Below are 21,727 nucleotides of genomic sequence, written 5' to 3'. Positions count from 1 at the left end.
ACCGACGAGCTCTTTAGGTTGCAACCGTTCGCAGTCGGGCTTTTATGAGGCCCGAGATACGAGTGATGAAAGAACAGAATGAAAGCAGGTTCCAAGGGGACGGCAGATGAGTCATTATTCTGGAGCAAGGGAATTTAATTTCTTTTCTCTTTTTGCATTATTTTGCAGAAATGGAATTCTTTGATTTTTTTCCTCTCATAACAGATCTGACAAAGCACTTGGCAAACTGCTGTATTATCCCTCAGTGTTTGAACCAGAGTTGAATGAAATGTTCCCAAACATGAATAAGATGTTGTTGGTTTTTTTCTTTCTTTCTTGGCTTGAGAGGAATAAGATTTTATCTGAATGCATATTGGGATAAAAGTTGAACAATGTTCTGTCAAGCATGTGTTTTTTTTCATTTGAGTTACATTTTTAGCCACCACTGTGTGCATGCACTGCCTCCTCCACGGCTCCCAGGAAGGATACTGTTAATGGAATTGGTTGCTATGCTTGTTACGGCTTTAAGATATCAATAGATTAAAGGACCCTGGAAGGCTGGAAGACGTAGTTTAATGGATGCCAATACAAGAAATCTTGCTTTCTAGAAGTCACACATGTCCATTAACTGAAGCTTTTCCATATTTCTCCTTTTATATATCGAGAAGCTCTCAGGATCTGCTTTAATGTGCAACTCTGTCAGTGTGAAGAAAACGCAGCCGGCCATTCATTTAGCTGGTTGGTCCCAGTATAGCCTGCAGGTACTCAGGATCTATTAACCCCCTCCACCACTCGCTGTGCAGCCAGCAGTATGCACACAATGTTGCTTTGTAGCGATGGAACAAAACCTCGGAGCCACTGAAAGGATCTTTTTACACGACGCATGCATGTTCAGTCATGCGCGTCACCTGTAGCGCGCCGCTTATGGCCATCTGACGGAAGAAATATTAGATATTGAAGAGTGATAAGAATCTCTCTCAGTGTTGTAGGTTTAATCTGATGCATGTATAATACTGGGGAGATGTGCACATGAACAATAATCAAACATTTGGTAATGTGAATTATGCACATGTTGATATCTGTATAATTATTATTGAGTATAACGTTCCAACCTTTGCATATTCTCCAAATCAAGTGAACTAATTAAACCACTGCCTGCAGTCGACTGTTCGGGGTTCATGTTCTGATGTGCTTCATCATCAAGCACTGAACTTTTATCAGGATTTATCCTTAATAGAAGGAAATCCTGGAATTAAAGCGAAGCAAAATCAGAATTAGAATTACCTGTGGACCTCTAGTCATGTGTAATAATCGCCTGTGATCTTAATCCTGTGCAAATCTGCCTCGTCTGTAATTTAAAAAGTAAAAACATCCACCACAACATCATCAGTGATGATGGAGAAGGTTCGCCATATTCAAGTACAGCCACAACAGCCGTCAGTTCTTAAAGTGTGGAAGTACAAAGAGCAGGAAGAGTCTGAGTCATCGGTCGAGTTGCTGCTTATGATTTATAAGTGATGAGGCTGAAAGCAGTTCCTCTTTCTAAACCCAGCCAAGTAGTTTCTAAACTTAGTCCAACAGACATAATATGTCCTAATATTTGAACTGTCAGACTCATTTTAAAGGTTTAACCAGATGCTGCTTATGACAAATTACTGTTGAACAATCCTCTGTATTTGACATGTTGGTACTGAGAACATATTGGCCACAAAAGCATCAGTTAGATGATCCACAGTTAGCTGGAAGTGTGCGTTTATACTGTCAGTAATGAGGTAACAAACATGCGGATGTCATTTCTAAATCACATGGATTTAAAATTTATTTCTAAAGTTTTTCCCGTGGCAATGTTATTTCCTGTGCAGATACAGAGACAAACATGAAGTCACGAACAATTACGTACAGGATGCATCCACACGCCCACTCCCATATGCAGCCGTATGCAGCTCCATACGCGCTCTGATCACCTATTCATGTGTGACAGATTAGAGTGAACCTGAAGCTGGTGATTCAGTTACAGTATACACGCCCCCCCCAGCATCATGAAATCCCCCCCCACACATTTACACCGAGCCCACTGCACAGCCTACTAATTCATCTGCCAATGCACATCTGCACACAGGAAGTTAATTACCTTAAAGTCTGAACATGCACAAGCAACCACCTACAGTAATTTACACCTGCCTGTACATGTTCATGTCTTTAAGCTGCATATAATCAGATGACCTTAATTAGCAGATTGTTGCCTCCTTTCCAGTGCTAGCATCAACCCTCCTGTTTACATCGTAGCTTAAAGGCTTAAATGTACTTGAATATGCTGCTGTGCTGCGCATAATGCCCCGCTGGATGACACGGCAGCTTGCAAAAATGAATACAAATGAGCGGCATTATCTTGTGCGGTGCTTGGTCTTTCCCCCCGTATACAGACATTGATATGCAGCCTCAGACGCTTGTAAGCCAAGAAGCTAGTGAAGATGCAACGGCAGGTTTGGTGTACAACATCCCTCTAATGAACCCCCTGGATAACGGTGCATGATGGGAAACAGATGCGCTACAATTGTTCAATTAACCCCCAGACTTTTGATACAGAGGGTCCCTGAACGCCTCGACATGTTCAGCCGCTGATATCTGTGAAAGCCGAACACCAGGGAGACACACGGACAACGGAGACGAAACAAAAGAGGGAAAACAAAAAAGACTGAAAGACAAAAGAAGCAAAGGCTGAAACGCCATGACACCAGAGGGCTGCGGCAGGGTAATTTATCAGCTTCTGAAGGCCACTGCAGACACATTTACTCACTGTGTCATGAAGGAACATATTTCTCCTCGAGCCTGTGGAATCACCTCATATCAGCGCCTTCCCCCTGTAACTGAGAGTTTTCCTCAGCACTGTAATAAGATTTTGTCCCTGTGTGCCATACCGTCTCTGATGAGGGTATTTCTCAATGTTAAATTCCATTATTGATGCACGTAGTGTCAAGAATAGTGAATTACCTGTGCCGGAATTGGATGGACTCCTATCTGACTATACTGCTCCTGAGGTGTACGGCTCTAATGGCTTTTTATAAAACGTCCATTCATTCTATTTCTCATTTCACAAATGTACAGACAGCAGTACAGCTGTGAGTTATCATTATCATCATCGCGAGTCACTTACCGCTGGGCATCGGCGTTCTTGCCATGAGTACAGCAATCAAGGCTTAAATTGCCTTAAATTTGGCAATTTTCCTTTTTGTGGTCGTTTAGTGGAAGTGGGAAAAAGATTATGCAAAAAAAAAAAAAAGGGTGGATCAAAGGTAAAAAAACTCAATCGCTAGAATAAATGCCAAGTATGTTTCCGCAAAAGCACAAATGAGATAAAACTAGACATTTTCTTTACATTGCAGTTTCTTCTTCATCGTGTTTAGGTTGAATTTTCTATTTCTCTCTTGTCACAATGATGTGTGTTTGCTCTGTTTTAGGTTTAGGCACACAAAAACACTTATTTGGCGCAAGGAAAGCATCGTGGATTGGCTTAAAATACCTGTTTTTTGTTGCCGTGCTCACTGAAAGAACATTGTCCGATTTCTCCTGAAAAATCACCCAATTTTGTTGCCAGAAACAACGCTGGAAATGTCACCAGCTATCCTTAAAAAAAAAAAAACCACACACCTGGTTTTGACGCCAGCAAAATGGCTGGAAATACCTGCAGATGTCCTTAAAAGCTCAAACTGTCTGTCGGCCTTTTTGCTGCCGTGTTGACCTGTAGTAACAACACCACCTTCCCCTCCATCTCCTGCTGCGTCAGACAGCTAATAAGCATTTAATGTGAACCTGATATGCCACATTTAGAACTCGTGTCAACCTTGGATGTTATTGTGGTTTGCAGAAACGTTAACGGCTCAATATCTCGTGTGACTGACATAATGCAATAGTCACACGACTGACAGGAGGAGAGAAACATGATGAACATTGTTGGCGTGTGACTGCAGAGGTTCAAATGGAAAAAGCATCATTCATCATCCGACTCTCCGTCATCCGCTGCGTAATTATCAAAACATCAGGTGTGACAGGTTTCTCCGTCGTGTCAGCCATCAGAACAAATTGTGATGATTGTGAAAATGAACTGAGCAGGTAACATCCATTTGCTTCCATTATCTGGCAACACAACACGAAAAAGGATGTGGGGAGCTAAATTACCAACAAGAGGAAAATTGCTCCCAAGGCGTGTAATTACTGTCCGTTCTCAAGCATGTATATAACTTTCTAGCCTTTCCTGAGTGCCTCATTATTCTCCGTGTGCGTGGAATCACTCCAGTCTCACAAACGTACGTGGCTTTGAACTGGACTCCTGCTGGAAATGTGACACAAACTCTTCATTAATTGTACACTGATGAATCTCACGTTCCTCACCGGCACTTATGACTTCTGATTACAGTCACAGTGAAAGTGGTGCATGCAAATGTTTCCTGATATTACTGAATCCATCGACAATATCAGGGCCGCTGTTGGTATCGTCATCTTGTTGGAGGGCTACGGCGACGTTCATCTACTACAAGACGGTGCGGTATTTCTGAATATATAGTTTTTATTTCAATTTAAGTTCAATCAGTGAGTGCAGATCTTTTTTCCAACTCTCAGATAAATTATTGAAACGTTGCAGCTGACACACATTTGTACTTTATTTCTTGGCAACACTTCCGCTCATATTTTTTTTTATATTTAACAACTAAAAAAACATGCAAACAGAAGTAAATATCTGCACGCACAACAGTTATTGACATTGTAAATGTTTTTCCTTTTATAAATACTTCGCTTACACGTTGAACTAGGCTTGTCGCTGTAATCTATTGGGCCAGTAGTCGGCTTACAGGTGTAGTTTAAATCAGTGTGAAGCAACTAACGAAAAAAAAAAAAGAATTTTGAAAGTTGTTGCCTTGGAAACCAAAACATCTGTATGCGCATTTGTGTTTTTGGCAGCGCAAATATTTTCCCTTATAAATAATTTACTTAAACCTTGAACTAGGCGTCTCTGTGGTCGGGCTAACACCGATAACATTAATTGGCATCCATGAAAACTGATCCGCTGTCAACAAACGCCAAACAGTGACCACATTACATTTTTTTGACAAGTCTACTTCAGAATAAAGTTCAATTTGTGTCTTTTAAAATAAGTTATTAATTGTGTTTTCATTTAAATTGCATATCAAGTTCAAATTTGTATAAAGAAAAACAATTACGAAAACGCAGTAACCTGATCCAAACAGTGAGGTTGTTGCCTGGGAAACCAAAACAACTGGCTCAGAGACGCTAAAAAAACTCACCAGATCTGAGTGTCGGGTGATAATTCTCTGTGTATCTGTCACGATGAGTGACTCCTCTCACATGAAGCCGTGTGATTTAATTATCAACATAACGCAGCAGCTGGAAAGGACCAAAGCTAAAGAGGAGCCTGCAGCTTATAGCTTGTTGGCCCGGGGAGCATCTGTGCCAGGTAATCCAGTCCTGCATCAATCATCAGTATGACAAGGTGTTTTTATTTGTGTGTGTGCATCTGAGTATGCAGCAACCTGTACTACTTACATTGTGGGGACATAAATACGGTTTCACATTCAGGTTGTGGGACCTTCTCTACTTATGTGGACAAAATGTTTCCATACATCAGTAATTATATTTTAGGGTTCAGGTTTGGATGAAAAAATGTCTCAACATGGGCGGAGCTGACAGGTAAGACTTGCTGTGTCTCAGTTCAGGGTCTGCGTCCTCTGAAGGACCTTTGTGGTCTTCGAAGGCGAGTCCTTCAGAGACCTTGTTAATCGTGTCAGCCATTGCTAAATGTGACGGTCTAGACTCCGGAGCATTTTCTAGTTGCGTCCCCAGATGTTTTACCCTTACGTCACGATTTCTGCTGCCCAGGCCCGTGAGCGTGACGATCTACACCACGCGATGTCGCCATATTTTCTCTCTCTTAATTTTACGTAAAAAATCTTGGGATATGTGAGGCCACGACGGATTGTAGCGGTGCATCCTCCAAAAACAGGGAAAAGACGGAGCATCTGTGAGCTGCATTTGGAGGAGCCTTCGGATTGGGACAGCCTTCGTGCATCGTTGTGACGTAATTGGTCTTCAGTTGCTCCTCCGAAGGATGGACTCCTCCTGCAGCTGCACTCCGACATACTACTAGCTGACACACTAGCAAATGTTTGTTGTCATTAAACTCGCTGGTGATGCTGCCACTTCCTGGTCAAATACACCCAGTTTTGTTACCAAGAAACTGGAAATTGTCTCACTTTAAAAACATTTGCTGGTTTCACACTTGCAGATCTCAAACTGTCGTCACCGACATCGGCATGTTTCTCTTCACCCGTCACTCCACCGCCGCCACCTCTCAATATGACAGTCAGGTCATAAAACATGTAACGTGAACATGACACATTTTATAGAATCGTCAATGTGGTGCGAACCTGTCGGAGATAAGCGGAAACATTAACCGACAACATTTTCTCCTGGCGACGCGGCTGTGACAGGATTTTTATTTTTAATTTTTAAATCAAACTACTCAATCACCTCTCTGCCGATGTTCCTCTCCTGCAGTCTGTCGGGAAGCGTTAGTTTTGTACGCAGAGGAGGGAGGAAAGGTCCAACTGCAACAGCCAGGCTTCCACCTCTAGAAGGCAGTCGTGACAAATATTTATAACACAATATGTAGAATTCAAATACTTTGCACTAAATGTCAACATCCGCACCGATATCCATGTTTTTTAAGATGAAAAAATTAGGTTTCGGGGTTTAGTTCCTCTTTGAATCAATGCAGCGTCCTCAAACATGATGGAAACACGACTGTGTGTGTCTCTGCCTGTGATTTAAAAGGATTTAATTCAGTTTGGGTTTTGGAATGATTGTGTATCCATGAGTGTTACTGTGTTCATGACACTGTCTTCTTACCTGAGCTGCTCCTCTCCTCTGGCCACCCCATTCAGAAAATCCCTGCGCTCGCCCCTGACTAACCAATCAGCGCCGGTCATTTGTGCACAAACCCGCTGCTGCGCTGCTGCTGCTGCTGCTGCGCGGCACTCACACAGTCGCTGTCAGACGCGGTTGCGCGCTCCAACGCTCCCCGAACAAAAGACCCGAAAACACTGATCATCATCATCTCCAGGCTGTAGAGTTGTAGCGGGGAAAGAGAAAGAGAGAGAGAGAGAGAGGGGGATATTTAAAGAGAGGCTCGCTTTAATTCTCTCCCGACTGGCTTTCTTTCTTTTTTTTTTGTGTCTCACTTGGATAGGAGGACTGTTTGTGTCGGCGTCCCAAGATGAACCAAACCGCCACCGTATCGCACCAAGTGAAATGCCAGTCCACGAAGACCATCAAGGTGAGAATGTCTGAGTGTTTCTTCTTCGCTGTGGTCAACTTGTTTTAATGAAGAAGCTCTGTGTCGGGTCAAAACTTCAGTGCGGGGCTTGGTGCGCAGTGGCGCACAGCTTTGGAGACGGTCTGGGTATTTTTCATGTCAGCGTCTCTGTTCCTTCCTTCCTTTATTTATATATTTGTTTGGAAACTGCTGAATGTTCACATAATTATGAGCAGGTAATGTGACTCCTCTGGATGTGTTTGGATGAAGGAGCTCCGGTTCTTTGGGGGTCCAGTGTGAATGTGTTGGATGAGGAGCCACACACTGGCGCAGTGGCGAGATTTCATTCATATCACGTCGTGCTTCTTCTTCTTCTCTTCTTCTTCTTCTTATATTTCCTGTGTGATTGTCACAGAGTCTCTTCTCACAGACACTGGCTGGTCTCCGTCCTGCGTCTGAAAACATGCGTGCTTTTGTCTCTGATGGCGCAGCAGTTGCTTAACTTTACCGTGCCCGGTCTCTGGAGATCATCCTCCCTTCATACCTGTTGTTAACACGCGAAAGTGACTGCAAGGAGGCGGAGAGGAGGAGAGGGGTGTGTGTGCGTGTGTGTGTGTGCATGTGTGTGTGCGTGTGTGTGTGTGTGTGTGTGGACAGGTGATTTAACACCATCGTTGTCTCTCCGCGTCACGACCGAGAAAACGTCCGCATTGTGCACTTAAACCTGAGCTGAAGGAGTGTGATTTTTTCCCCCTGGTGTGTGTATGTGTCTGCTTCTTCATGCAGTGTGTGTGTGTGTGTGTGCGTGTGTGTGTGCGCGTGACTCAACAGTGGTATCGATTCTGCCGCGGGTTCTGCATCACTTTTCCACCTCAAAGTCCCACCAGAGAAATGTAGCTTGGGGGCAAATCCGATCGATCCTCCTTCCTCGGCGTCCCAGAGGCTGCGAGTTTTGGAATACAAGGCTGAACGTGTAGAATTAGTGGAGTTCAGCTTCGGATGAAACGTGGGTGAAAATATTAAATTGCTCTAACAGGAGCCGGCGTGTAGTTCTGTTGTCTCTCCTGGTGGTTGGTGTTGTTGCAGCTGTCAGACTCTTTTGGATGCTGAGCTGTGAGACATCAGCATCTTCACGTCGCTGCTCATGTGTTCTCTTCATGTCGGGGTCCTTCCTCCCGTGACCCCTGTGCCCAACTCCTCATCTATCATCTGTCTCTGTAAGTGCTGCAGCCTTATAGAGCCTCTTGTAAAAGCGCTGTGCTGGGTTTAAGAAGGAGGCCGAGGCTGTCAGATTGCACATGTGATGCAACCAGAGTAACATGTGCAGAGAAATACACATTTCCTTCATCTTTCTTCCTCCAGGTTAGCTAATGCTGCTGAGATTTGCTGACAGTCGATGATACAGCTGAGTGCTTCATGCGTTCTTTTCGCTCTTGTTTTGGTTTTGATGGATAATTCTGGCTTCTTGTTTTTTCTGTCTCTTTGTCCTTCATGTTCATCAGTTCGTTGCTCAGATCTGGGAGCGTGGCAGACGTTTGTGAGTCCGACGAGGCAGGAAGCAGATGGTGGAGCAGTTTGTGATCAGTTTAGCCAGATTATCTAAACCGTTTTATTTTGTTGGCGCTAAAAACTGAAAGTTTACACAGCGAGTAACAGTCAGTTTGGAAGATTATTAACTCGATGAATAAAATGTTATCATGTCTGAATGTGACCCGAGTCACAGTCAGTGCGAATCGTCCAGTGAATCAACCAACTGAACACCCCTCGTCTCACCCTTCCCCACCCAATTACCAGAATGAATGTTGGCGATGCTGAATTGAATTTTGCGTCCCCTCAGTCCTTTTCATATACTCCGGTTAGATTCAGGCACAAACACGCCTGGTTAGGTCAAAGAAAAGATCATGTTTTGGCTTTGAATACCTGCTTTGGTCGCCACAGACCTCGCTGGAGACGACCCGCGGTCGACCATGCAGTGACGTCGTACTTACAAACGTTAAAACACAAACCCCGATCTGTTGTCTCCGGCTTGTAGTGTCAGAAATATCTATAAATATCAATTCTGAATATTTGGAACTGTTTCAAAACTTATCTTCCACAGAATCGACACAGATACCGGCTGTGCTTTCTTGCTCTGTGACGAGAACAAGTGTGATCTAACGACTCAGCTGCTCTCAGCTAAGATGGATGCTAAAACCGCTCAAGGCTCCTCTATGAACCAGTTTGTCCGTTCTGAGCTACTGTAGAAACACGCCGGTGCAACACAGCGGACTTTCAGGAAGAGGAGCCGCTCCTGTAGATCATAAAAGGGTCATTCTAAGGTCCTGAAAATGCAGCTAATCTTATTTTCAGGTGATTTCACACTAATGACATCATTGATTGTGAACATTATTTTCCATTTCCAACCTTTAATGCCCCCACGGAAAAAACAAGCTTCAAATCAAATCAGGGAGAAGAAAACACGACAAAAACTAAAATACAGAAACCTTGAAGGGGAAATAAGAAAAACTGAAAATAATGTGTTTTGGCTGAACTCACAGTAAGAAGCACGTCCGGGAATTATAGTTTGTTTTCAAGGATTTTAAACAGGAAGAAAACAGTTCATCAGATAAAAGACCTATCGTACTTTCTTTAATGAACATAATGTGGTTTTAGCTCTGTTCAGCAGCCAATCAGCAGTGTTTGATAGAGTCAGCACTCGCAGCCTCGGCACTGAGATGGATGAGACCAAAGTGTCCAACACACCTTTAGCTCGATATCATTGAATGTGTTGTGGAATCAGTCAGAGAGGACGGAGCAACACATCAGTTTCATTTCAGTGATCTGCAAACTGTCCCTGTGGCGACTGCGTTCATTTGGGAGTTTGCGGCAGCTTGAAAACCCTCGATGAGGATCAATGAGGGTAGTCAGAAGAAGCAGCTGAGGAAAAAGGAAACGATGGGTCTTCAATGGATTCGATGTGTTGTCATACAGACCGAAACACACAGAAAATGTCCTGCGTCTGAAACAGACGCGTTACAGGAGAGCTCGTATATTTTCTCTTCCTGGTTTGCTTCACTACAGCTCGAAGCTCCGACACATGAACAGACAGAAGAGCAGTTTTCTATTCTGTACAGAACTGTAAACATCCTGGGAATTACATTGGGGCAGATATATATAAAAAAAAATAAAAGGACATTATATTCTACAGGAACAGCCTCTCTTGGTCAGACTGGCTTTTAGGATCTTTGCTTTGTCTTACAGCGACAATAAGCAGAGCTTGAATTACATTCCTTGAGAATATTCAGCCTCGTATTCTGCTGCCTCGAGGGTTTGCCGTGTGTGAAAAGACATTTCCTGAATCTCCGTGTGCAGCACTTTTTTTTTTTTCCTTTTATGGCCTTTCTATTCACTTTCGGGGGGTGAGTGGGGGGAGAAACACTGGAGCTGGGCTGCCTGCTGCAGTATAAATCGGTCTCAGAACCTCCCCGAGATGGATGAGCGTTGGTTCGGAGGGTCTGACACCCCGAGGCGTCTCGCCGCAGCTCGGCATGATGCACTTTGCCTTCGGCTCGCAGCAAACCTCCGTCAAACAAGCAGGGATCATAGTCGGGATTAAGTACTCCAAACCTCCTCTGTGTTGCACAAAAACCCCCCCCGCTAATCTCTTCACGTCTGACCCCCGTCGTCTGGCGCTGAAGACTTAACGGCTCTCCGTTTATCCTCTTAAATGACCCCTGTTCATATCATAGCTGTGTCCTTACGCCACAAGCTGAGATAAGAAATCCAATTAGGAACCGATGCAGCAGATTTTTCGTGGGCCTGAGCTCTCGGGGGTCTGGCTGAGTTTAACGAGGCTCGATGCGGCCCGGAGCTCGTGCCATCAGCGGTCCTTGGAGGTGTCAGGTCCACCCACATGCAGATTGCAACTATAAACCAGGATTGTCAGTTAAGCAGGGCGCTGTGTCATTGCTCGACTCCGAGAGCACACATCAGCGACGGGAGCACAAGGTCGCGTAAGAGGATGTGATATATTTCTCAAGCTGTGCTGTAACTTTGCAGAGTTACACTGAAGTTCAAGTCGAGACTGACAGCCAGCGATTTATCCAAATGAAAAGGACTGAGGATCTTTTGTTTTATTTTTCTTTTTTAAATACCATTTTTAGGTTCCTGTTTTGTACATCTGAGGGTGAATGTGTGCGTCTCATCCGACACCTTCGAGCCATTTATAGTCACGTAACCTTTAAGATTTCTTTGAGTGACAAAAATCCTGGAGATGAAAATGTAAAGTGACACAAAGTCTTTCAGCTGCGGGCACAATAGTGTCTTTTATAAAACCAGATAAAATGACTTCTCTGCTAAATAATGCACTTTGAAGAACCCTCCAGAGGCCGAGGAGCGACGAACGAACCCCTCCTGGAGGATCTCTGGGACCAGCAGGTCATGTAGACAGAAAATAATCCCATATATGCTTTAAAAGATATCATTAAAATCTGTTAATCTCTTCCTAAACATACAGATCACCACTGCAGGGATGCTAAGTTAGAGGTTATGTGCATTATTTTGTTGTATCTTATAGGCAAGTTGCAGAAATTTAACCAGGAAACCAAATCACCAGAATAAATGTTGGCAATGTTTTTTGCAGTGTAATTTTCTGTTGTGCTCCTGCTCTGGTTAGATTGAAGCCACATAAACAACATGTTTAGGGTTTGGAAAACATCACGGTTGGTTTAAAATACCTGTTTTGGTTGCAGCAATCACAGGTGGACATGGTCTGACTGGTGTTCTTGAAAATATCCACAGTTTTGGCTCCAGGCTGTCGTAGTAATAACTCCACCACCGTCCTCTCCACCTCCTGATGTGAAAATCAGCCAATAACCAAATAATGTGAGCGTAATAAGATGTTTGGTACAAATGTCAACCTTGGATGTATCTACGGTTTGCAGACTCTGTCATTACATCCTGCTGACTGATCCTGGGCTGCATCAAATGAAAAAGAAGCGGTCGCTGGTCTGACCCGCCTCTATCACTCCCTCTTCGTCTTGACAGAAAAGTGGGATCATAAACATGTAACGTGATACGACAAGCGTTCGTACAGTTTAATTCATTATTTAAAATGTTGTGAAGATGCTGGAGCACCACTGGTAGCTGCTAATGTAGCTCAGAGCCGCTAGCTTCAGGCAGTGAAGAGGAGCGGAACGTTACACCTCCAGATTAAATCATTTTTTAGTCTTTATTCTTGGTTTACAGCCCAAACAAAGTGTCATCACTTGAAGTCACTGATCAGATTCAGCACAGCTCACATGCAGCACCACTTCCCAAGACCTGTAAAAAGACTTTGTTATGCAGACATGTTGGAGTTCTTGCAGACTTTACGAATTATAACCGTTTCTAAAACTCTGACTCAAGGACTTTCCGGTAAATGTTAAACGTCACCCCATGGTGACTGTAGCGTCTGCAGGAAGTCCCCTAAATTGTGGATTCAGCCTGTGAATGCACAATACTTCCTAATATGAATGATGAAGAAGACCAGTAGCATCAGTAAACGGCCGGAGCAGCCGTCATGAGTGTGGCTGTTAACGATGACACCACATTAATTCTTTACATGCACCTGCGAAACCACGACCAGCAGAGATGTCTCAGTCATCATGTGTTGAAACAGACGTCAAGAACAGGAGGAAGTTATACAACAGAAATAAAGAGAAGCCGAGCTCACAAAGTAAATATAACACATCTGATACCTGTTATAGATTTCTGAGTAGTCTTAAAAAATAAAATATAGAAGCTGTGAATGTTTTATCACAGTTTCCATCCAGCTCGCACTTTCCCACTTGCGTAGAAGTGGTTTGAAGGTTCTCACCACATGTCGGTTATCTGCGTCTGATGGCTGAGAGAAACAATAGTAGAGTTGTATTTAAGTGTAATACTCGAGTGAACTACTTACATTCTTTTACTGGTTATATTTTGTTTTGACAACAAGATTTATCATATTTACGGCGAGTATCAGTCCAAATATCTGTTATCTGTCTCCTTGATTACTAATATTCAGTCTCAGCCGTGAAGTAAATACATCAGTGATTTAATCGACTGCCGCACCTTCAGTCAAGGACGCGGATCTTATCAGTGAATTAATTTCACATCATGATGTTAGTTCTACATATTTCTCTTTGCTCAGCTGTATTTTAAAGAGCAAACTGAGTGAGGTAACAGTCACGAGAGCGATTTGAAAACTGATATACAAATATTTATCAGTTGCAAGATTGAGATTGAGTACTGAATCTTCACAGAATGATAATAATGATTGGACCGGATCGTCTCATCTGGAGTCGCTCTCAAAATAGAGCGTTTGTTTTGTCGCGGGAGATATATTCAGAGATTACACGCTGACGGGCTTTGATCCTGCTCAAAGACGAGCCTTATTTCAGATAAAGCACTCTGACAACTTCTCATGTTGCGGTTGAAGTGAAAGCCACTCAGATTTTAAAGAGAAGTAATGAGGACAACGTTGAGGGGAGACGGATCTGCAATCTGTCCTGATTCAGGGAAACAAAACAAGCCTCAGATTTAAATTCCTGCCGTCGTGTCGACGTGTGAGGCGTAAGCGAGGTCGTCAAATGGTTTCGACGTGAAGCTTGTCCGTCTCTGAGAGCAGATACGCTGCAACGCTTCATTTTGATGCTGACTGGATTACTGTCAGTTGCTCTGTATTGCGTGATGTGTTTGTGCGATAAAAGATGAAAAAATATCAAACGATAAAAAAAAAAATATATATATATTCAGAAAAGACGAACGCGATCACAAAAAATATTGGATTCCAAAACATTTCAACTTTCATTTACACCTCACATGGTAGGAGAAACACTCCGAGGCTCTTCTCCTCCGAGGGTTTTTCTCCCACCGCCGGCAGGAACACCAGCATTGTTTGCAATCTCTCTGCCAGCACGCAGCACAGATACTCCTCATCTCCGTAACTCAGCGCCGTGAATGCTCGACAACTCAGCCAGCAGGTTATTGAACCTGCGAGGCGTTCCCCTGTTCCGAAGATCTATCACATAAACAGTCTTTAAAAACTGCTCGGGACCGGCTCGCCCTGGGAGTGATAGATTGCTGGAATCAGTCTCATAAGAATGATTGCATTGGCTCTCGAGTCTCTGAGTCTATAAATTACGGCGCCGTGCCAGCTGATCTCAATATATCCTCCTCTACGAGTGCACCTCTCTTTCCCCAGCCTCGGCGAGGAATATATGATAGATGTGTCGCTAATTAGTTTTGTGGTTGAGACGTATCTGCCACTCATTTGCATAAAAGCGCTCCCTCTCCAGAAGGCTTATTTGTCCCTGTAAAGAAAGAAGTGTTACATGATATCACCTGTCATTTACCGAGCCGTGCATATTATACTTACACTCGCAGGTCCTATGGAGTCCCTGCTGCTGCATAATGACCCCCCACTCTGAGATCTGAAGTAGGTGCTCCAGAGGATGTAATGGAAATCGATGTCATTATCAGAACAGAACACTCCAATGTTCGCCTGAAAAGCTGCAAAGCAAAGTGTGTAAAGACAAAATAGGGTACAGTTCTGGACACGAGTTTCTCTGGAGGTCAGCTTGAAGTTCACCCAAAAAAAAAATCAGAATTCAATCATGATCCGCTCCGTCTGTCATTTCTGGAGCTTCACAGCAGAAACAGCAGCCGTCCTCATCGGAAACACGACCACATACAGGAGGTCGACTGTGAAAGCAGCTTATTACAACTGAGGTTTACGTTTCATGCTCGTCTGCGACCTCCAGTGGCCACAGTGATTATTACATCTGCAAAGGAGGAAGTGATTAGAAGATGGGTTAACCAGTTGTTGCAGTTCCTGTACAGAAGAAAACAGATGCCAACAGTGAATTATTTTAAATTTATAACATCATTTTGAGTCATGTTATGTTCGTGACTACGGCCTTGTGTTTTGGGAATCGCTGAAGATCGACGTGTTCAATTGTTGCAGCATTCTCCAAAACATCTGAGGGACTTTTGAAAAAAAAAAAAAAAATCAAATCAGCTTGCCTGGTTTTATCCAAGTGTCTTCAAACCCTAACCCTAACCCAACACATCCTCATTCCCAAACAAATAAATAGGTCGTCTGTCAGCTCGTTTTGTTCTTTGTCTACTTGTCAAAATTTAGGAAAACTTCTCGGATTGGGTTCCATCAAGACGTTAACTTCTTTCACTTCCGATACAAAAGTACCTGATTACCAACATGCGTCATGGACGTGTTGTTGTTTCACTGTTGATAAGTAAAAAGAATTCACTGTTGACTTCTGGCTTCACTCTGTACATGAACCAGTGAATCCGTTCACCGTAGTTGTTGTTGCTCTTTGTGTTGAATCTCCTCACCTCCTCCTCCTCTGCAGCATCGGACCTCACTAGAGGTCGTTGCCTGAAAACAAACATCCTGTCAGTCATAATTAATATTTTACAACACGGCTTCCATCTTATTCTCACTTTCCCATGATGAAAAAAAATAGTGCGGTGAAGTGCATTAGTTTCATTACAGTACTGGTTATTTCAACACCAAGATTTTCATTTTTACTGCAACTATCAGTTCCAAATTTCTGTTATTGTTCTCCTTGAGTACTAATATTCAGTCTCAGCCCTGAAGAAAATATCTCTAGGATTTCATTGACTACAACACCTTCAGTGAGGGACGAGAATCTGTGTCACGTTGTTATTTCTGTATTTTTTTTCTGTGCTTAATTCTTAGATTTAAGAGAAAACTAATTGAGATAACATTTCAGAGAGCTGATTGCAAACTGGCTTACAAATATTTATTGGATGCAGAATCGAGTGTTCTAAATGTTGAGCCTTATCTTAAAGTCCTCTAATTAGAAAGCCTCTTCACCCGATTGATAATAAATGATTTTCCCTGCGTCACATCGGCAAAAAAAGTAGACAGATCCTCTAAAAGCAGGTCGTAATGAGCGGCTTGATTTATCAATGTTTCCACAAAGTCAGTTTTAAGAAGAGGATGTTTAGCTCAGCAGCTACAGTGTTTATTATTATTTTTTATTATTTTTATTATTATTATTATTATTATTATTATTATATTTTACAACAGTTCCCATCTACTTCAGTCATTTCATTCAGCTCCATCGGCCCGGCGTTGAGTGGATAGTGACTGAATTTCAATTTTTTGGGTGAACTGCCCCTTTGACAGTTCTAAACACCGAACATCCTGTTTTTATAAAACATAATTAGAAAGATTGATGAGTTCATTCACATGCTGGGTTAGTCTTCTGTTATTTCATCCTGCTGATGTGCGTTTGTGTGTGATGGTGTCTGACAATGAGTCACGATGCCGGAGAAGAAGCCATTTAGATGCAATTTAGTAAGTTCATTAAAACATGTTATACACTTTTATTTTATTTGCATACATTAGAGTGAAGTTACTCTTTTTTGTGAGGTTTATTTGTGTGTCTGTCTGATTTGTGAAAGTCATGTTACTGAGATCATGTCAGGTCCAAACGGGCTGCAGAAGCCGGCTGTGCAGTGAAATGAATACCTGTGAGGAGATAATGGAGAGCTAGTAGGATGCACCGACTGTCCTGAGGCGCAGAATAAATACAATTCTGATGGAGTTTTGTCAATACAATCAGCAATAAAGTCCTCACTGTGCTATAACTTAGAAGATGTAGTTCAGTTGGCATCAGTTTGGGTGAGTAATGATTTAAAAGATTTTTAAAAAAATAACGTTTTGGGGGGTATTTTAGTGGAGAGTGACAGAAGAGAAGTGCTGCAATTGCTGCAAAACTGTAAAAAATAACAGTTTTAAGTCTGTATGCAGAGATATCTATCCATCTTCTGATGTTAGCATGTTAGCCAGCTAGCTCTGGCCTGTCCCGGCTCAAACATGAACCCTGGTCCCTGAGCTAACTGAGCTAAGTAGCTAACAGCAGCTACAGTTAGCGGTTACGCTGGTAATAAGCCGCTCCCTGTTGGTCTGATTGCACCTTTAAGATACATTTTTTCGGGTTTTCTGTCTGATCAGCTTCAGGCACTTGGTTATAGGGGTTGGAAAAGATCATGTTTTGGCTTTAAAACACATCTGGATTTATCCTGACTTCTGTCCAGCTGTTCCGTGCTTACAGAATATTGAAACGCAGTGTTGAACAGGGGTCAGTAGCTTGGCAGACTTCTTGCCTAGCTCCTCATATACATGTAACATGAACATGACATGTAGAAATGTAAATACAGTTCGTATGTCATGTACAGATTTGATGTCTAGGAGAGTTTTATGCTCACAACATTTGGTGAATCGTGCAGATGTCGGCGTGTCTAAACAACAACCCACACGCTGTGAGATTCTTATTTGCTGCTCAGTAAAACTCCTTCTCCATAAGGTGGCCTGAAAGTGTTTACACTTCACAGGTGTTGTTTGTTTGTGTTGTTGTCTTCTTTATCTTTCATGATGTCTCCATATGGACGAGCCGTATGTCTTTGTCTTCTCCGGTCGTCTTAGAAATACGCTTTTGACTTGATGCCAGTTTTTAGAAGCCATCTACAGAAACACAAGCTGTGTTTAGGGTCTATACTTAATATCATTTCCTGTCCAGCCCTGTTCCCATAGTTTTAGTATCCAGCTTCTTGCAACAAATCCCTAAATTACGTTTAATACGTTTAAAGTGATGTCAGGAGGATCCACCTTCAAGGATTCAGCAAACAGTTGTAAATGTTCTACATATCCAAATATAAATGAACTATTCTGAGGGTCCATTCAAATATGTTCAAACGTGGTGTAAGAGTGTAGGTGGAGTGTTTTGCACCAAAAAAAAAAAAAAAAAAAAAGCGACAGTGGCATAAAATGCGTGTAGGCGGAAAATGAGTGTGGCCTTTAGAGAGAAACACACGATGAGTCAAGGAATCAGGAAAAAATATCTTTCTAATGGCTCACAGCTCGACTCGACGGGAGTTAGGAGTGGAATTATAAAAAACTCAGTGTAGAGGTGTTTGTGGAAACAGTCATTTTTAAAACTCAACGCCTAAAATCTTTTGTAATTATCTGTAGTGTGGCTGTAAGTGTTACAAACCAAAGAAAAAGAAGAAACAGATAATTTTCCAGGGGAGACAATCTGGACTGTAACAGTAGGAATCACAGCAGCTGTGGACGGACTTCATGTCAGCTTCTGGTCATTCTGCTGAACATCACTGATGTTAGACTTTCATTGTGCTGTTGTCTCGCGGAGGGAAGCTAACAAAGAGAGGAACAGCTGGCAGACTGAGCTGGAGGAGCTCTTGGAAGCGAGGTCATGCCCGGGTGAAGCCGGGTGCAGAGGGGAAGGAGCTGCCGCTTCACGTCTGGATGCTTCGTGTCGACGGAGCGGATTTCAGTGAGATTTGACTTTTCTTTCTTTTTTTTTTTTTTTCTGAGAAATTTGATTCTTGTGCTCCATCTGTCACCACAAATACTCTTAGTTAGTGTCACTGCTATCTCTAATTTATCCACCAGTGATTTCTTTTCGACTGTCTGGTTCTGAGTTTCTGAATTTTTAAGCCAAACACAAAAGAAAATGTTGAATTTTTAAACTTCTTTTCCTCCCTTTTCTTTAGTTTCTCTCTGTTGTGTCAGTCGATATTAACAGATCGACCACACACACACGTACGCTTTTCACTTCCCCCTATTATTAATTCATTCAGTGTTTTTTTTGACATTAGAGGAAGAGGCAGGAAATAACCTGTATTATCCCGAGCACATTAGCATGCCAGCCTCGTCTGTGCACCCCCCTGATGAGTGAGAACAAAAATCTGAATGTTTTTATTCTAATCAACATCAGCAGACTAACAGCCGGCTGTGTTCGGGCTGATCTTCAGCTGCTGCGACCTCATCTTGTATGAAGGTGGATGTCAGATGTATCACACGAACACACACATGAACACACACACACACACACACACACACACACACACACACACACACACACACACACACACACACACACACACAGATGTCTCAGTGAAAGCAGCATCCAGTGGAGAGGACGAGTTAATGAACACAGGTGTGGATTTTATTCCAGGTGCAGACTCGAGTGAAGGGGTCATCGTTGGCCTCATGTTGAATACAGTCATTAAAACAAGAACCTGTTCGTTACTCTCACTATCGACAGAGCTGGGGTTATTTTTCTGATTGATTTCTGGCGGCAGGGCGCTCGATGCTTCGGAGGCGTCGCTCCTTAGACGTCAGGTCAGCAGGTAACCTGCCTGAGCACCGTGGAGTGTTGCAGCATGTTTGACCTCATTGAGGTTGGAAATAATAAAGTACAAATACTTATTTACTTTTTTTTCAGGTGTCTGTAAATTATTGGACTTTGCCTCATGCAAAAGAAAACAAATATCTGAATTTTCTCCTCCTTATATTTTCAAAACAGGCCCGTTACATTAGCCTTTAGCCGTTTGAAGGGAATGATCATTTATTTTTATTTTGCGACGTTTGCACGCTGCTCTCCCAACATCGCAACAGCCACAAAACATAACCTGTAATCACAATCTGCACATTTATAGGAGGGATGTAATAGGAGAGAGTGTCTCTTTCGGTTTTCTCGGACATAAAAAAAACAACTAAAAGTATATAAAATGCTTAAAGTGGTTCAGCAATTAAAGTATATGTGTGGGAAACACTGGAGGGGAGGTAAAAAGTAGTCATTGAAAACTGTATTTTTATTTCAACACCTGAGTAAAATAAATTAAATCGCTGTTTTTCTACCTTTTTTCTTCTACCAGTGAAGCCACATCAGTTCCAAATATCAGTTATCAGTCTCCTTGATCTCTAATAATCTGCATCGACACTGAATAAAAAAAAAACTATTGATCCCTAGTAAATACAGATGGTGCAACAGAACGAAGAAGAACAAACTAACGATGACTCCATCAATGTGACTTTTTCACATGCAGGACCCTGTGGGACTTGAAACAGTGGTGTCATGTATCAGTGTTAGGTTGACACTGTGCCACAGTCGGCTGCATTAGCCGCCCTCTCCAGCCTTCATATTTATATGTAACAAGTTTTAGTGGCCTGGTTGTAGCCAGACCACAACAGTGGAGCAGGAAACCATCTGTTTCACAGCTTGGCAGCAGTCTGTCCAGCGGTTCCCTGCCTCAACTCTCTGCCAAGTTTCTAAGTTGAAAGCAAAGGGGGACGTTAGCACAGTGAATACATAAAACCAAACGCAGCCGGACTCCAGTGTGCTGAGATTATCCAGCACCTGATACTGAAGGGACGGACGCCCTGAATCTTTTATATTACATGAATATTACCTCTGTTTGCATCTGGAATAAGGTGAAAATATTTGCAGGTCTTGCTGACTTCGTGTTGATGTTTGTTTTTAAGAAAGAGGCTGGTTGAGACTGAAACTAGAACACATTTAAAGCCTCCTCTGTCGACTTTTCCTTCATTTAGTTGTCACAAAACTTCCTCAGTGTAGCAGCAGACTGTTTACCCGACTCAATAGCTGTGTGTACATGGACAATATTTCCTCAGTCTGACTAAAATCAGTCTGATAAGAGACTCAAACTTCACTGTTTACATGGACCCTCGAAAAAACAAAGCATTTAATCAGAACATAACACATCCATTAGTCTGTCTGTCTATATTTTTCTATTGATTGGAATCTTGAAGGTTTGAACCGGCCCTCTCGATCTGATTGAAAATTAATTTATATCAGGTGGGATCGAGTCATATTAGATGGGAATATTAGGCAGACGCAGCTGTTGTCAAATGTTCCACAGCCCTTTACCCTTTCGTAAGTACTCTGCAGCTCCATTTGAATCTATGTTAATATTCCGGCAGTATGCTTAGAGTCCTTAAATCTTCAGTTAAAGTGGCGTCATTATGTAAATGTCACATCCTGTCCACAATAGCTGGAGAGGCTCCGTCCTCGAATGACACAGTTAACTCTTCATCAGCCTTGCGCCACTTTTAGTGAGGGCACACACACTGTTGATGTCGGTTCAGGGACACTTGAAGACCAGATAAACAGGATCCAGACTGTAATCACAGGTAAACATCCACCAGAATACTGTTAGCTTGTGTAAGGAGCGCATGAGAGGAGGGAGCCAGCGGTGAATAGGGAAGTAGCGGAGGAGAGAGACGGTCATTTGCATGTGTTGACATCTCGCCGTTACTGCAGGTAACGTGGCCGGCGACAGCAGGCCTGCAGACGACTGTCTGCTGGCAGGGAAAGACATTTAATAAAGGTTTAACTCAGAATGGTGGTGCGTGCCTGAGAGGCATGCTTTGACATTTCAATTAGAGTTTGCACTTTACTGAGCTAGAAACTGTCCTATCTATCTATCTATCTATCTATCTATCTATCTATCTATCTATCTATCTATCTATCTATCTATCTATCTATCTATCTATCTACACATCAAACATGCATCGCTGTTGTCGTGCTGTCGATGTCAGGTTTC

General features: G+C 42.7%; 1 protein-coding gene across 1 annotated transcript in view; it reads left to right on the top strand.

Annotated features, from left to right (window-relative positions):
• LOC119025996 (inactive dipeptidyl peptidase 10-like) overlaps positions 1-21,727 on the top strand; it is a 244,104-nt gene that overhangs the window by 52,301 nt on the left and 170,076 nt on the right. Inside the window, exon 3 of the mRNA XM_037110048.1 lies at positions 7,241-7,327. Coding sequence (XP_036965943.1) covers positions 7,268-7,327 — 60 coding nt within the window. The 5' untranslated portion in view covers positions 7,241-7,267. The remainder of the gene's footprint in view (positions 1-7,240; positions 7,328-21,727) is intronic.

Source organism: Acanthopagrus latus, chromosome 9 (assembly GCF_904848185.1).
Source record: "Acanthopagrus latus isolate v.2019 chromosome 9, fAcaLat1.1, whole genome shotgun sequence".
Taxonomy (NCBI): Eukaryota; Metazoa; Chordata; class Actinopteri; order Spariformes; family Sparidae; genus Acanthopagrus; species Acanthopagrus latus.
This window is presented reverse-complemented; position numbering and strand designations above follow the sequence as displayed.